Raw genomic sequence first — 17,862 nt, forward strand, 5'->3', positions numbered from 1 at the left:
TGAATCTGATTTTTTTGCAGTACTTTGCCCATTTATGTGGAGCAAGAAGTTCACAGGGATACCAGAAAAATGCAGCTAAGTAAGTATATAAACCAAACTGATAACCTTATTTTATCCCATACTTCTTTTGTGTTTGGTGAACATATTCATTCATGTTCATTTATGCATATACATTTGCTATGTTTTTCTATAATAAACCATCAGTGCGCATTGAATTTACACAATGTAGAGATATTCTTTATTCAAGAGTGTGATTTTGACTGGTTGCTGGACTTAACAGAGATTGCAAGATAGATGATCTGTTTCACACTGCCTTATGGGAGTTTGATTACCTATTATGGAAAACACTGGGAAGTGTTCTATGTCTGATTCTAAATGATTTTATTATTGTCATTTATTTTTTATTTTATTTTGCTTTGTCGCTGTCTCTCGTGTTTACGAGGTAGCGCAAGGAAACAGACGAAAGAAATGGCCCAACCCACCCCCATACACATGTATATACATACACGTCCACACACGCAAACATACATACCCATACATCTCAATGTACACATATATATACACACACACAGACACATACATATATACACATGCACACAATTCACACTGTCTGCCTTTATTCATTCCCATCGCCACCTAGCTACACATGGAATAACATCCCCCTCCCCCCTCATGTGTGCGAGGTAGCGCTAGGAAAAGACAACAAAGGCCCCATTCGTTCACACTCAGTCTCTAGCTGTCATGCAATAATGCCCGAAACCACAGCTCCCTTTCCACCTCCAGGCCCCACAGAACTTTCCATGGTTTACCCCAGACGCTTCACATGCCATGATTCAATCCATTGACAGCATGTTGACCCCGGTATACCACATCGATCCAATTCACTCTATTCCTTGCACGCCTTTCACCCTCCTGCATGTTCAGGCCCCGATCACACAAAATCTTTTTCACTCCATCTTTCCACCTCCAATTTGGTCTCCCACTTCTCCTCGTTCCCTCCACCTCCGACACATATATCCTCTTGGTCAATCTTTCCTCACTCATTCTCTTCATGTGACCAAACCATTTCAAAACACCCTCTTCTGCTCTCTCAACCACGCTCTTTTTATTTCCACACATCTCTCTTACCCTTACGTTACTTACTCGATCAAACCACCTCACACTACACATTGTCCTCAAACATCTCATTTCCAGCACATCCATCCTGCTGCGCACAACTCTATCCATGGCCCACGCCTCGCAACCATACAACATTGTTGGAACCACTATTCCTTCAAACATACCCATTTTTGCTTTCCGAGATAATGTTCTCGACTTCCACACATTCTTCAAGGCTCCCAGAATTTTTGCCCCCTCCCCCACCCTATGATCCACTTCCGCTTCCATGGTTCCATCCGCTGCCAGATCCACTCCCAGATATCTAAAACACTTTACTTCCTCCAGTTTTTCTCCATTCAAACTTACCTCCCAGTTGACTTGACCCACAACCCTACTGTACCTAATAACCTTGCTCTTATTCACATTTACTCTTAACTTTCTTCTTTCACACACTTTACCAAACTCAGTCACCAGCTTCTGCAGTTTCTCACATGAATCAGCCACCAATGCTCTATCATCAGCGAACAACAACTGACTCACTTCCCAAGCTCTCTCATCCCCAACAGACTGCAAACTTGCCCCTCTTTCCAAAACTCTTGCATTCACCTCCCTAACAACCCCATCCATAAACAAATTAAACAACTATGGAGACATCACACACCCCTGCCACAAACCTACATTCACTGAGAACCAATCACTTTCCTCTCTTCCTACACATACACATGCCTTACATCCTTGATAAAAACTTCTCACTGCTTCTAACAACTTGCCTCCCACACCATATATTCTTAGTACCTTCCACAGAGCATCTCTATCAACTCTATCATATGCCTTCTCCAGATCCATAAATGCTACATACAAATCCATTTGCTTTTCTAAGTATTTCTCACATACATTCTTCAAAGCAAACACCTGATCCACACATCCTCTACCACTTCTGAAACCACACTGCTCTTCCCCAATCTGATGCTCTGTACATGCCTTCACCCTCTCAGTCGATACCCTCCCATTTAATTTACCAGGAATACTCAACAAACTTATACCTCTGTAATTTAAGCACTCACTCTTATCCACTTTACCTTTGTACAATGGCACTATGCACGCATTCCGCCAATCCTCAGGCACCTCACCATGAGTCATACATACATTAAATAACCTCACCAACCAGTCAATAATACAGTCACCCCCTTTTTTAATAAATTCCACTGCAATACCATCCAAACCTGCTGCCTTGCCGGCTTTCATCTTCCGCAAAGCTTTTACTACCTCTTCTCTGTTTACCAAATCATTTTCCCTAACCCTCTCACTTTGCACACCACCTCGACCAAAACACCCTATATCTGCCACTCTATCATCAAACACATTCAACAAACCTTCAAAATACTCACTCCATCTCCTTCTCACATCACCACTACTTGTTATCACCTCCCCATTTGCGCCCCTCACTGAAGTTCCCATTTGCTCCCTTGTCTTACGCACTTTATTTACCTCCTTCCAGAACATATTTTTATTCTCTCTAAAATTTAATGATACTCTCTCACCCCAACTCTCATTTGCCCTCTTTTTCACCTCTTGCACCTTTCTCTTGACCTCCTGTCTCTTTCTTTTATACATCTCCCACTCAATTGCATTTTTTCCCTGCAAAAATCGTCCAAATGCCTCTCTCCTCTCTTTCACTAATAATCTTACTTCTTCATCCCACCACTCACTACCCTTTCTGATCAACCCAGCTCCCACACTTCTCATGCCACAAGCATCTTTTGCGCAATCCATCACTGATTCCCTAAATACATCCATTCCTCCCCCACTCCCCATACTTCCATTGTTCTTACCTTTTTCCATTCTGTACTCAGTCTCTCCTGGTACTTCCTCACACAAGTCTCCTTCCCAAGCTCACTTACTCTCACCACCCTCTTCACCCCAACATTCACTCTTCTTTTCTGAAAACCCATACAAATCTTCACCTTAGCCTCCACAAGATAATGATCAGACATCCCTCCAGTTGCACCTCTCAGCACATTAACATCCAAAAGTCTCTCTTTCGCGCACCTGTCAATTAACACGTAATCCAATAATGCTCTCTGGCCATCTCTCCTACTTACATACGTATACTTATGTATATCTCACTTTTTAAACCAGGTATTCCCAATCACCAGTCCTTTTTCAGCACATAAATCTACAAGCTCTTCACCATTTCCATTTACAACACTGAACACCCCATGTATACCAATTATTCCCTCAACTGCCACATTACTCACCTTTGCATTCAAATCACCCATCACTATAACCCGGTCTCGTGCATCAAAACCACTAACACACTCATTCAGCTGCTCCCAAAACACTTGCCTCTCATGATCTTTCTTCTCATGCCCAGGTGCATATGTACCAATAATCACCCATCTCTCTCCATCAACTTTCAGTTTTACCCATATTAATCGAGAATTTACTTTCTTACATTCTATCACATACTGCCACAACTCCTGTTTCAGGAGTACTGCTACTCCTTCCCTTGCTCTTGTCCTCTCACTAACCCCTGACTTTACTCCCAAGACATTCCCAAACCACTATTCCCCTTTACCCTTGAGCTTCGTTTCACTCAGAGCCAAAACATCCAGGTTCCTTTCCTCAAGCATACTTCCTATCTCTCCTTTTTTCACATCTTGGTTACATCCACACACATTTAGGCACCCCACTCTGAGCCTTCGAGGAGGATGAGCACTCCCCGCGTGACTCCTTCTTCTGTTTCCCATTTTAGAAAGTTAAAAAATTTACAAGGAGGGGAGGATTTCTGGCCCCCCGCTCCCATCCCCTCTAGTCGCCTTCTACGACACGCGAGGAATGCGTGGGAAGTATTCTTTCACCCCTATCCCTAGGGATAATATATATATATATACATATATATATACATTTCAAGCTAGAAGTTTCAGTTTTCTAAATTGTTTCTTACATTTTTCATATGTATATATATGTATATGTGTGTGTGTGTGTGTATATGTGCGTATGTATGTGTATGTGTATATATATGTATATATATATATATATTATCCCTGGGGATAGGGGTGAAAGAATACTTCCCACGCATTCCTCGCGTGTCGTAGAAGGCGACTAGAGGGGACGGGAGCGGGGGGCCAGAAATCCTCCCCTCCTCGTATTTTTTAACTTTCTAAAATGGGAAACAGAAGAAGGAGTCACGCGGAGAGTGCTCATCCTCCTCGAAGGCTCAGACTGGGGTGTCTAAATGTGTGTGGATGTAACCAAGATGTGAAAAAAGGAGAGATAGGTAGTATGTTTGAGGAAAGGAACCTGGATGTTTTGGCTCTGAGTGAAACGAAGCTCAAGGGTAAAGGGGAAGAGTGGTTTGGAAATGTCTTGGGAGTAAAGTCAGGGGTTAGTGAGAGGACAAGAGCAAGGGAAGGAGTAGCAGTACTCCTGAAACAGGAGTTGTGGCAGTATGTGATAGAATGTAAGAAAGTAAATTCTCGATTAATATGGGTAAAACTGAAAGTTGATGGAGAGAGATGGGTGATTATTGGTGCATATGCACCTGGGCATGAGAAGAAAGATCATGAGAGGCAAGTGTTTTGGGAGCAGCTGAATGAGTGTGTTAGTGGTTTTGATGCACGAGACCGGGTTATAGTGATGGGTGATTTGAATGCAAAGGTGAGTAATGTGGCAGTTGAGGGAATAATTGGTATACATGGGGTGTTCAGTGTTGTAAATGGAAATGGTGAAGAGCTTGTAGATTTATGTGCTGAAAAAGGACTGGTGATTGGGAATACCTGGTTTAAAAAGCGAGATATACATAAGTATACGTATGTAAGGAGAGATGGCCAGAGAGCGTTATTGGATTACGTGTTAATTGACAGGCGCGCGAAAGAGAGACTTTTGGATGTTAATGTGCTGAGAGGTGCAACTGGAGGGATGTCTGATCATTATCTTGTGGAGGCTAAGGTGAAGATTTGTATGGGTTTTCAGAAAAGAAGAGTGAATGTTGGGGTGAAGAGGGTGGTGAGAGTAAGTGAGCTTGGGAAGGAGACTTGTGTGAGGAAGTACCAGGAGAGACTGAGTACAGAATGGAAAAAGGTAAGAATAATGGAAGTAAGGGGAGTGGGGGAGGAATGGGATGTATTTAGGGAATCAGTGATGGATTGTGCAAAAGATGCTTGTGGCATGAGAAGAGTGGGAGGTGGGTTGATCAGAAAGGGTAGTGAGTGGTGGGATGAAGAAGTAAGATTATTAGTGAAAGAGAAGAGAGAGGCATTTGGACGATTTTTGCAGGGAAAAAATGCAATTGAGTGGGAGATGTATAAAAGAGACAGGAGGTCAAGAGAAAGGTGCAAGAGGTGAAAAAGATGGCAAATGAGAGTTGGGGTGAGAGAGTATCATTAAATTCTAGGGAGAATAAAAAGATGTTCTGGAAGGAGGTAAATAAAGTGCGTAAGACAAGGGAGCAAATGGGAACTTCAGTGAAGGGCGCAAATGGGGAGGTGATAACAAGTAGTGGTGATGTGAGAAGGAGATGGAGTGAGTATTTTGAAGGTTTGTTGAATGTGTTTGATGATAGAGTGGCAGATATAGGGTGTTTTGGTTGAGGTGGTGTGCAAAGTGAGAGGGTTAGGGAAAATGATTTGGTAAACAGAGAAGAGGTAGTAAAAGCTTTGCGGAAGATGAAAGCCGGCAAGGCAGCAGGTTTGGATGGTATTGCAGTGGAATTTATTAAAAAAGGGGGTGACTGTATTATTGACTGGTTGGTAAGGTTATTTAATGTATGTATGACTCATGGTGAGGTGCCTGAGGATTGGCGGAATGCGTGCATAGTGCCATTGTACAAAGGCAAAGGGGATAAGAGTGAGTGCTCAAATTACAGAGGTATAAGTTTGTTGAGTATTCCTGGTAAATTATATGGGAGGGTATTGATTGAGAGGGTGAAGGCATGTATAGAGCATCAGATTGGGGAAGAGCAGTGTGGTTTGAGAAGTGGTAGAGGATGTGTGGATCAGGTGTTTGCTTTGAAGAATGTATGTGAGAAATACTTAGAAAAGCAAATGGATTTGTATGTAGCATTTATGATCTGGATAAGGCATATGATAGAGTGGATAGAGATGCTCTGTGGAAGGTATTAAGAATATACGGTGTGGGAGGCAAGTTGTTAGAAGCAGTGAAAAGTTTTTATCGAGGATGTAAGGCATGTGTACGTGTAGGAAGAGAGGAGAGTGATTGGTTCTCAGTGAATGTAGGTTTGCAGCAGGGGTGTGTGATGTCTCCATGGTTGTTTAATTTGTTTATGGATGGGGTTGTTAGGGAGGTAAATGCAAGAGTTTTGGAAAGAGGGGCAAGTATGAAGTCTGTTGGGGATGAGAGAGCTTGGGAAGTGAGTCAGTTGTTGTTCGCTGATGATACAGCGCTGGTGGCTGATTCGTGTGAGAAACTGCAGAAGCTGGTGACTGAGTTTGGTAAAGTGTGTGAAAGAAGAAAGTTAAGAGTAAATGTGAATAAGAGCAAGGTTATTAGGTACAGTAGGGTTGAGGGTCAAGTCAATTGGGAGGTAAGTTTGAATGGAGAAAAACTGGAGGAAGTAAAGTGTTTTAGATATCTGGGAGTGGATCTGGCAGCGGATGGAACCATGGAAGCGGAAGTGGATCTTAGGGTGGGGGAGGGGGCAAAAATCCTGGGAGCCTTGAAGAATGTGTGGAAGTCGAGAACATTATCTCGGAAAGCAAAAATGGGTATGTTTGAAGGAATAGTGGTTCCAACAATGTTGTATGGTTGCGAGGCGTGGGCTGTGGATAGAGTAGTGCGCAGGAGGATGGATGTGCTGGAAATGAGATGTTTGAGGACAATGTGTGGTGTGAGGTGGTTTGATCGAGTAAGTAACGTAAGGGTAAGAGAGATGTGTGGAAATAAAAAGAGCGTGGTTGAGAGAGCAGAAGAGGGTGTTTTGAAATGGTTTGGGCACATGGAGAGAATGAGTGAGGAAAGATTGACCAAGAGGATATATGTGTCGGAGGTGAAGGGAACGAGGAGAAGTGGGAGACCAAATTGGAGGTGGAAAGATGGAGTGAAAAAGATTTTATGTGATCGGGGCCTGAACATGCGGGAGGGTGTAAGGAGGGCAAGGAATAGAGTGAATTGGATCGATGTGGTATACCGGGGTTGACTTGCTGTCAGTGGATTGAATCAGGGCATGTGAAGCGTCTGGGGTAAACCATGGAAAGCTGTGTAGGTATGTATATTTGCGTGTGTGGACGTATGTATATACATGTGTATGGTGGTGGGTTGGGCCATTTCTTTCATCTGTTTCCTTGCGCTACCTCACAAACGCGGGAGACCGACAAAGCAAAAAAAAATATATATATATATATATATATATATATATATATATATATATATATATATATATATATTATCCCTGGGGATAGGGGAGAAAGAATACTTCCCATGTATTCCCTGCGTGTCGTAGAAGGCGACTAAAAGGGGAGGGAGCGGGTGGCTGGAAATCCTCCCCTCTCGTTTTTTTTTGATTTTCCAAAAGAAGGAACAGAGAAGGGGGCCAGGTGAGGATTTTCCCTCTAAGGCCCAGTCCTCTGTTCTTAACGCTACCTCGCAAACGCGGGAAATGGCGAATAGTATGAAAAAAAAAATATATATATATATATATATATATATATATATATATATATATATATATATATATATATATATATATATATATATATACATACACATACATACGCACATATACACACACACACACATATACATATATATACATATGAAAAATGTAAGAAATAATTTAGAAACTGAAACTTCTAGCTTGAAATGAAATGAAAAAATGAATGTCACATAATGGTTCAACCTCTGGGTATGAGAAAGGGAAAATGTATAATTTATTTACACAAACGTCAATAGTAGTTCTCATCAATTTAACCACTGTATCAATAAGCTTCAATGTCTAAGCTACATTTTTTCCAATTTCACTATTCTTATTATTATTATAATAATAATAACAAGAATTATGTACAATAATGATAATGATAATAATAATCATTATTATTATTATTATCATTATTATTATTATTATTATTATTTTTATTATTATTATTATTATTGTTATTTCATTATCACTTATTTATTTATTATATTCTTATTTTGCTTTGTCGCTGTCTCCCGCATTAGTGAGGTAGCACAAGGAAACAGACGAAAGAATGGCCCAACGCACTCACATACACATGTATATACATACACGTTCACACACGCAAATATACATACCTGTACATCTCAACGTATACATATATATACACACACAGACATATACATATATACCCATGTACATAGTTCATACTGTCTGCCTTTATTCATTCCCATCGCCACCCTGCCACACATGAAATAACAACCCCCTCCCCCCTCGTTCGTGAGTTAGCGCCAGGAAAAGACAACAAAGGCCACATTCGTTCACACTCAGTCTCTAGCTGTCATGTAATAATGCACCGAAACCACAGCTCCCTTTCCATATCCAGGCCCCACAGGACTTTCCATGGTTTACCCCAGACACTTCACATGCCCTGGTTCACTCCACTGACAGCACGTCGACCCCAGTATACCACATCGTTCCAATTCACTCTATTCCTTGCATGCCTTTCACCCTCCTGCATGTTCAGGCCCTGATCACTCAAAATCTTTTTCACTCCATCTTTCCACCTCCAGTTTGGTTTCCCACTTCTAGTTCCCTCCACTGCTCTCAACTCTCTCATTTTACTCTTTCTTCCAAACTTAGACACCAGTCTTTGAAGTTTCTTACTCAACTTTGCCACCAGGACTGTCATCAGCAAACAACAACTCCCCTCGCCTCTAACTTCCCCACTCTTCAGCAGACTGCATTCACCTCCCTCACCAAGTCATCCATAATCTAACAGCCATGGTGAAATCACACACCCAAATGCAAACCCACCTTCACTTGGAACCACTCACCCTCTTCACTTTCTAATCACACTCATGCCTTATCTCTTGAAAAAACCTCTTCACTGCTTCTTGCAGCTTTCCTCCTGCACCATATATTCACAGCACGTTCTGCAGAGCATCTCTACAACCCTATCATATGCTTTCTCCAAATCCATAAATGCCATATACAGTTCCTTCTGTTTCTCTGATTATTTTTCTCTCACATTCTTCAAAGTAAACACCAGATCCACACATCCTCTACAACTCCTGAAGTGAAATTGTTAGTTCCCAATCTGAAACTGTGCATGCCTGTGCATGCCACAAGCCTCTCAGTCACCAATCTTTTATACAACTTATTTAATACACTCAACAAACATATCCCTGTGATTGGAATATTCACTTTTGTTCCCCTTCCATTTTAAACTGTAACACTGTACAGGCATTCCACCAATCCCCAGGCACCTTGCCATGACCACCCTAACTAACCAGTGAACAACACAATCACCCCTTTTCTTCAGAAATTCATCTGCAGTACCATCCTCTCCAACTGCTTTGCCACACTTCATCTTACGCAACATTGTCACAGCCTTTTCACTTCTCAGGAAACCACTTTCCATGACCCTCACTTTGCATACCTTTACATCCAAAACATCATAAATCTCTCACCCTGTCATTAAACTCATTTAACAAACCCTTCAGAATGCTCACTCCATCTTCTCTTCAATTCATTACTGCCTGTTACCACTTTACCATTTGCCTCTTTCACTAATGTTCCCATTTGTCCTCTTGTTTTTCTCACTGTTAACCTCCTCCCAAAGGATTTTCTTATTCTCTCTGAAGGTTGCTTATACTCAGTCACCTCAGCTCTCTTTTACCCTCTTTTTCATCCCATGTATGTTCCTCTTAGTATCTTGCCTCTTTCTTTTGTGTATCATTCCATCACTTGCACTCCTACCCTGCTGGTAATGCCCATACACCTCTCTTTTCTCTCTCAATACCAACTTAACTTTCTCATCCCACCTCCTATTACACTTTCTCATCTATCCTTCCACCTTCCATATACCTCACACTTCTGTCACACATATAAGAGGTGGTTTCCTAAACACCTACTATTCCTCAACCACTCCTTTAGCTTCATTTGCTCTCATCTTTTGACATTCTGTACTCAATCTTTCCTGATATCTCTTCTCACAAGTCTCTCTTCAAAGCTCACATGCTTTGACTTCAAAGTTGTTCACATCAACACTCTGTTTGATTAATAGAATGTAACGAAATGTAATATTAATTGCATAAGAATAACTAAATGAAAATAAGTAATTAACCAATATATAATTAACCAATATATGATTAACCCATATATAATTTGATAAGCGGAATGCATGCATAGAGCGTTGTCTAAAGGCAGAGGGGATAAAAATGAATGTTCAAATTAGAGGTATAAGTTTGTTGAGTATTCCTGTGAAATTATATGGGAGGGTATTGATTGAGAGGGTAAAGGCATGTACAGAACATCAGATTGGGGAAGAGCAGTGTGGTTTCAGAAGTGGTAGAGGATGTGTGGATCAGGTGTTTGCTTTGAAGAAGGTATGTGTGAAATACTAAGAAGAACGGATGGATTTGTATGTAGCATTTATGGATCTGGAGAAGGCATATGATAGAGTTGATAGAGATGTTTTGTGGAAGGTATAAAGAGTATATGGTGTGAGAGATAAGTTACTAGAAGCAGTGAAAAGTTTTTACCAAGGATGTAAGGCATGTGTATGAGTAGGAAGAGAGGAAAGTGATTGGTTCCCGGTGAATGTCGGTTTGCGACAGAGGGTGCTTGATGTCTCAATGGTTGTTTAATTTGTTTGTGGATGAGGTGGTTAGGAAGGTGAATGCAAGAGTTTTGGAGAGAGGGGCAAGTATGCAGTCTGCTGTGAATGAGAGGACTTAGGAAGTGAGTCTGTTGTTCGCTGATTCAGGTGAGAAAGTGCAGAAATTGGTGACTGAGTTTGGTAAAGTGTGTGAAAGAAGAAAGCTGATAGTAAATGTGAATAAGAGCTAGGTTATTAGGTTCAGTAGGGTTGAGGGATGAAGTTGATTGGGAGGTAAGTTTGAATGGAGAAAAACTGGAGGAAGTGAAGTGTTTTATGTATCTAGGAGTGGATTTAGCAGCGGATGGAACCATGGAAGCAGAAGTGAGTCATAGGGTGGGGATAGAGTGAAGGTTCTGGGAGCATTGAAGGTGTGGAAGGTGAGAACGTTTTCTCGGAGAGCAAAAATGGGCATGTTTGAAAGAACAGTGGTTCCAACAATATTGTATGGGTGCGAGGTATGGGCTATAGGTAAGGTTGTGCGGAGGGTGGATGTGTTGGAAATGAAATGCTTGATGACAGTATGTGGTGTGAGGTGGTTTGATCAAGTAAGTAATGAAAGGGTAAGAGAGATGTGTGGTAATAAAAAGAGGTGGTTGAGAGAGCAGAAGAGGGTGTGTTGAAATGGTTTGGACACATGGAGAGAATGAGTGAGGAAAGATTGACAAAGAGGATATATGTGTCAGAGGTAGAGGGAACAAGGAGAAGCGGGAGATGAAATTGGAGGTGGAAGGATGGAGTAGTAAAGACTTTGAGCGATTGGGGCCTTAACATACAGGAGGGTGAAAGGCATGCAAGGAATAGAGTGAATTGGAATGATGTGGTATACTAGCATGTGAAGCGTCTGGGGTAAACCATGGAAAGTTTTGTGGGGCCTGGATGTGGAAAGGGAACTGTGGTTTCGGTGCATTACACAAGACAGCTAGAGACTGAGTGTGAACGAATGTGGCCTTTGTTGTTGTTTCCTAGCGCTACCCTCGCGCGCGTGGGGGGGAGGTGCTGTTTTTCATGTGTGGCGGGGTGGCAACGGGAATGGATGAAGGCAGCAAGTATGAATATGTACCTGTGTATATGTGTATAAGTCTGTGTATGTATATGTTTGTATACGTTGAAATGTACAGGTATGTATATGTGCATGTGTGGGTGTTTATATATATACATGTGTATGTGGGTGGGTTGGGCCATTCTTTCGTCTGTTTTTTTGCGCTACCTCGCTAGCGCGGGAGACGGAGATTAAGTATAGTAATAATAATAAATGATTTGATATTTGAAGTTGGTCATATGTTGCCACTGCTACATTATTTGATTTAGAAAATGTAACAACTTTTAATATTTATTTGTTAAAGATGATCAAAGAAAATAAGTAACTGACCAGTAAACAAGTTTATATTTAAAGTTTTTCATGCACTGATGAGCATATTTAACTTATTGGTATAAATGACAACACTGATGATTGTTGACCAGATCACTGAAGTCTAGTGTTGCCTCCGTTGTTAGAATGAAAAGTATTTGTTTAAGGTGAGCATCAGTCATTGCAGATTTAAGCTTTGATTTATTCAGTTTTATCTCAGAAAATGTTTGCTCACTTATATATTTAGGTCCATATATTACAAGCATTCTTTGGGATTGAGCCTTTAATTTTGGAAATCACAACCATTTAGAGAGGCATAGAATTTTGGAAGAGGTACTGGCTTTATTTGTTCCAAAAGCAGAGAATCGTATTCCAGATATATGAGCTCAAGTTGTTGGTCAAATGGGGCTTTATCAACATCAAATGAGAAAGGAGGTAATGCCAAAGGCACATGCTTTCCAACTGATTTGAAATCCTGGAATTGTCCTGAAAATTCAGCATGCAAGCCAAGTAGCAGCAGTGAATACTTTTGTACATCTTGATCACAAGTTACAACCTGCTATTAAAGTTGCAAAATGAGCAAACTTTTTGTTTGCTATCTGTTGAGACAAAAGAAGTAACTTCTTCATGAAAGCCTTGACACCTGTTATGTAAATCATGTGCAGAAGTCCCCTTCCTCTGCAGCTTTGACTTCAGATTATTTTTGTGACTCATGATAACAGATGCAAATTCAGACAGCCAGTTCTCATCATTCATCTGTGAGAAATCCATAGCTTTATGTTTCATGTCCAAAAATAAACCAATTTCGTCATTCAATTCCCACACTCTTTTCAAGATTTTTTCCTAGACTGAGCCACCTTACATTGTGTGATACTGAACATAAGTATTATCAGATTCCAAACCTTCAAGCAGATTTATGAACTGTATGATTTAATCCTCTTGCTTGAATGGAATTTACCACTTTTATAACTATGTCCACAACATTGCTTATGTTTAAAATGCTCTTGCAGAGGATTTCTTGATGATTAATGCAGTGTAGAAAGGCAGTATTGTGTTCTGGATTTGTTTCTCAGACTTGACCATGAATTTTTTTGGCAGTCCAATACTTTTACCTGTCAGATTTGGTTCATCATCAGTGGTCATGTTTACTAATTTTTTTCCAGTGTACTCCCTGATTTCGAAATGCATTTATTTACTGCCACCAGTAAGTCTTCTCCAGTTGTCATTCCTTTCCCTGACTGCACTGATGCCAGTTCTTCTGTGACCTTAAAATTTTGGGCAATGCCTCGAATGAAAATTAACAACTGCATGTGCAGTATCTTTAACATGTCAACTTTCACCAAGTACTCAAAGTATTCAAAACTCTCCACATTTTAGATTTTAACTGCAGATAAATGCTCTTAGCATTTCTTCAACATTTCTCACTGTAGTTCACTTGACACTTGATTTTTCAAACTTTTTTACTTGTCTAGACATAGAATTGAGGCAGAGTAGACCATACAATCCTTTATAAATTCTTCTTCAGAGAATAGCTTCCTGTTTTTGACAGTTTTGTGGGGAGTCACATGATTCACTCTTGTATTATCATCCTGGGATATGAGTTGTTTTTTGAAAGTGCTTTTCTTTTGCTCTAATTGAATAATAATCATGTTTGCTTTCTTCCTTCTTTCTTCATCAGAAAAGCTCTAAAATTTACATATTCACTTGCATGCTTAGTATGAAAATGGCAATGTAAGTTACAGCTCTTTAGCACTGCCACACTTTCTTTGCAAATTAAGCTCACAGCATTTCCATCCTCATAGGTAAGAAAATGTACAGAAGTCTATCCCTTGGTGGATGCTCAACTTCTGTGTTAATTTTCCTCTTCTTAGATGCACTTATTTTAAGTCAAAAAGTAGGGGTTGTATGCAACAACACTTTAGTGGAAATTCCAACAAACTACAGTAATGTCCACTTCTGTGAGAAACAGAAACATATGTGAGATTATGACAATGAGATGTAGGTGTGGCTGTCCACATCCCCTGATGGGAATTAGATAATGTGGCGTAAGGATGATATGAGGACAATGATGTGTAAGTTTTCCTATAAGTTATAGCTTCAGTGTAGTTGTAAGCTGTGTGTGGAAATTAATTGCCTGGTTGGCACATCAGGTGGCATCTGGTACTATTGCATGCCTACCTATAGAATCAAGTGAGTTCTAAAATGTTATATTCACGATATTCAAATAAGAAAATACAGTGGGAAAGTGACACTTTATGACACAAAGAAAATGAGTCAAGGGTGGAGAATTGAAGATGAGAATTATGGAAATAGTTAATCAAGGAAATTAACTTAAAAGATATTGATTGTGGGCGACAACACTTTAGTATGAATTCTGACAAACTGCATTAACGTCCACCTCCATGAGAAACAGACATGAGAATGAGCTTCTTTAGTAGATCATTGCTGGTGGTGGTTGCCAGGGTCAGGTGTGGGTTATGACAGTGAGGTGTAAGTGTAGCTGTGCACGTTCTCTATTGAGGTCAGGAATTGGTTTCTCAGGTAGAGGTTTCGCCGAGGCAAAATTACTGAATTGCCGTACAATACCAGAGTCAGTTAACAGATGACTAGTGACAAGCCAGTCTTGCTGCACTGACCGCCTGCTCCCACATAATAGTGATCATTTCTGAGGTTAAAAAGCTGTTTTTCATCTTATTGCTGCATGCAATGGTGAGCCACAGAAATATTTTGCTGGGCCAAGCATGGCCTGTGGCCTGCACATTGCCCACCACTGCTTTGTTAGCTTGCCTCAAAACTACCATATCAGTCTCTCAGGTCTTCCCAAGATGCATTCCTCTCTTCACTCCACTCACTTCTTAATGCCTAAGCACTAACACTCACCTACCTTTCATGGGCTTCTTTTATTTTAACCCATATCAGTCTTGAATTCATTTTTTAACTCATTTTCATACGTTCTCTGTGCTCATTCATCAGAAGTCCTACCTCTTTTTTCACACTTGTCATCTTACTAACCTGAGAGTTTTTCTTCCAGACATTTGTAAACCTCTCCTTTTTTTTCTTTTCTGAAAGCCAGAACATCCAGGTTTTTTATCAGAGACAGCACTCATTCCTCTTTTTTTTTTTTGTGAAGATATATGTATTAGAAGTGGAAGAAACAAGAAGGGGAAGACCTAATGGGAGATGGAAGGCTAGAGTAAAAGTGATTTTGAGTGACCAGGGCCTAAACATAGTGTAGGGTGAAAGACTTGCATAGTATATAGTGAATTGTAACAAAGTAATACACAGGGATGACTGTGCTGTCATTGGTCTGAACCTTGGCATATGAGATAGCTGGGATAAACCATGAAAAGTTCTGAGTGGCCTGGTTGAGGAGAGGGAACTTTAGTTTCAGTGTAGTATGGCAAGGTAGCACCAAGAAGAGACAGAGAATGACCACATGCATACTGTTTGCTGTCATTTGTATGACACTTAGACTAGAGCCCCCATCCACAGCCACGCTCCATATACCTTTCCTGGTTTACCCTGACCCCTTCATATGCCTTGTTTCAGCCCATTGATAGTACATCACCCAAAGTAAACCACAACACAGTAATTCACTGTATCCCATGAAAGCCTCACACCTTTCTACATGTTCAGGCCCCAAGTCCAAAAGCACCTTTCAGTCCATCCTTTTGCCTTGTCATTGGTTCCCCCTTGGTCTGTGTTCCCTCAGTTAATGACAGGTATACCCTCTTAGCCTCTCCTCTCTTTTTCTTTCTACATGTCCAAACCATTGAAGCGCACACTCTTCAGTTATCCCATACTTGCTCTTGTTCCACACCTCTCTTTCCCTTTCATGAGTTCTCATAGTTCTCATGGTTCCATATGCTGTCACATCAACTCCTAGGAATCTAAAACACTGCTTTTTCCATGTTCTCTCCTTTAAACTCCTAATCCAACCATGTCCCTCAAATTTGGTTAACCCCATTCAAACATTTCATTTCCAACACCTCCACCCTCTTCCACATTTTTTCTTCAAGGGCTCACACCTTAGCTCCATACATCATGATTGGGACTACTATTCCATGTAGCATACAGTACTCATCTTTACCCTCACAGACAGTAACCTTTTTTCCTACACACTCATCAGTGCACCCAGGCCTTAACCCCCTCATCCACCTAATTGTTTAAATCAGTTCTCATGGTTCCATACGCTGTCACATCCACTCCAAGGAATCTAAAACACTGCTTTTTCCATGTTCTCTCCCTTAAACTCCTAATCCAACCATGTCCCTCTTCCCTGCTAAACTTAATAACCTGCCTTTTATTCACATTAACTCACAGCTTTCTCATTTCTGACACTTCCTAACTCAGAAACCCTGGCCACCCCTCATCCCAACAGACTGCAGACTTGCCCACTTTCTCCAGGATTCTCACATTCACATATCCTCACCACTCCATTCATAAACTAACTAGATAGCCAGGGTGACATCACATATCCCTGTGGCAGACTCACCTTCACCTGAAATCACTCGTACAAGGCGACTAAAATGGGAGGGAGCGGGGGGCTGGAAATCCTCCCCTCTCGTTTTTTTTTTTAATTTTCCAAAAGAAGGAACAGAGGGGGCCAGGTGAGGATATTCCAAAAAAGGCCCAGTCCTCTGTTCTTAACGCTACCTCGCTAACGCGGGAAATGGCAAATAGTTTAAAAGAAAAAGAAAAAACCCCACATGACTTGAGGTAAATTTTTTACCTCACCATATATTTATATCATCTTCCATGATGCATCTTCATCAGCCATATCATATGCTTGCACTAGATTCAATATATGCTACATACAAATCTTTATTTTGCTGAGTATTTCTAATGCAGACTCTCCAAAGCAATCACCTTTCAAACATATGATTTCTTCATTTATACTTTATACTTGCCAAGACAGTCATTATTCTTGATATCTTCTTTGGTAGTGCAAGCAAATGGTGCCTGCTGCATTTATGTGATACTCAAACCAATATGTCAGATTCTTTAGCAAATGTTTTCAGGGATTTTGTTAACATGAGCATGCATTTGAAGGTTTGGAAATAATCATCTGGCACAGTGATAAAGAAAGACTAAACTTCATTCATTACCTTGCATAGTGTGGGAGATTAATACACCTATGAACATGTAATTTTTAAACTTTTGTGCTTTTGTTAATAGAGCTGCTGAAGTGATTTGCAAAAATGTAATCATTAGCCAACCCACATTTGTCATGTATACCAGTAGTTATTGATTGATGCTTCTTTGGCATGTTGCCTATCTTGATGCTTATGATAAGATATATGGTTTTCATTTTTTTCTTGTAGGCAAGGTATGAATGTAGTGCCTTTCATTGCTTTTTCTTCTTTTATTGCATAGCTGATACAAAACTGACATCACCAATAATTTGCATTATTAGAAATTGAAATACAAATTTTCTCTCCAATTGGCAGCTCACCAGGAATAAGCAGGTACATAAAGCTCTTGTTAAAAGAGATTTCCTAATATTATTATTATTACTATTATTATTATTATTATTATTATTATTATTATTATTATTATTATTATTATTATTATATTGAAATTATTATTATAGCAATCAAAGCTCAAAAATATGTGCAC

The 17,862-nt window shown here is 40.3% G+C and overlaps 1 protein-coding gene across 4 annotated transcripts in view; it reads left to right on the forward strand.

Moving 5' to 3' along the window:
• The window catches only part of LOC139747054 (sorting nexin-14-like), a 163,144-nt gene that overhangs the window by 72,271 nt on the left and 73,011 nt on the right, over positions 1-17,862 (forward strand). For all 4 annotated transcript variants that reach the window (XR_011712302.1, XM_071658832.1, XM_071658833.1 and 1 more), the window contains exon 10: positions 21-79. Coding sequence is in view for 3 of the 4 variants with exons in the window: in XM_071658832.1 (XP_071514933.1) it covers positions 21-79 (59 nt within the window). In the remaining variant the exon portion in view is untranslated. The remainder of the gene's footprint in view (positions 1-20; positions 80-17,862) is intronic.

The sequence above is a fragment of the Panulirus ornatus genome, chromosome 67 (genome assembly GCF_036320965.1).
Source record: "Panulirus ornatus isolate Po-2019 chromosome 67, ASM3632096v1, whole genome shotgun sequence".
In the NCBI taxonomy this organism is placed as follows: Eukaryota; Metazoa; Arthropoda; class Malacostraca; order Decapoda; family Palinuridae; genus Panulirus; species Panulirus ornatus.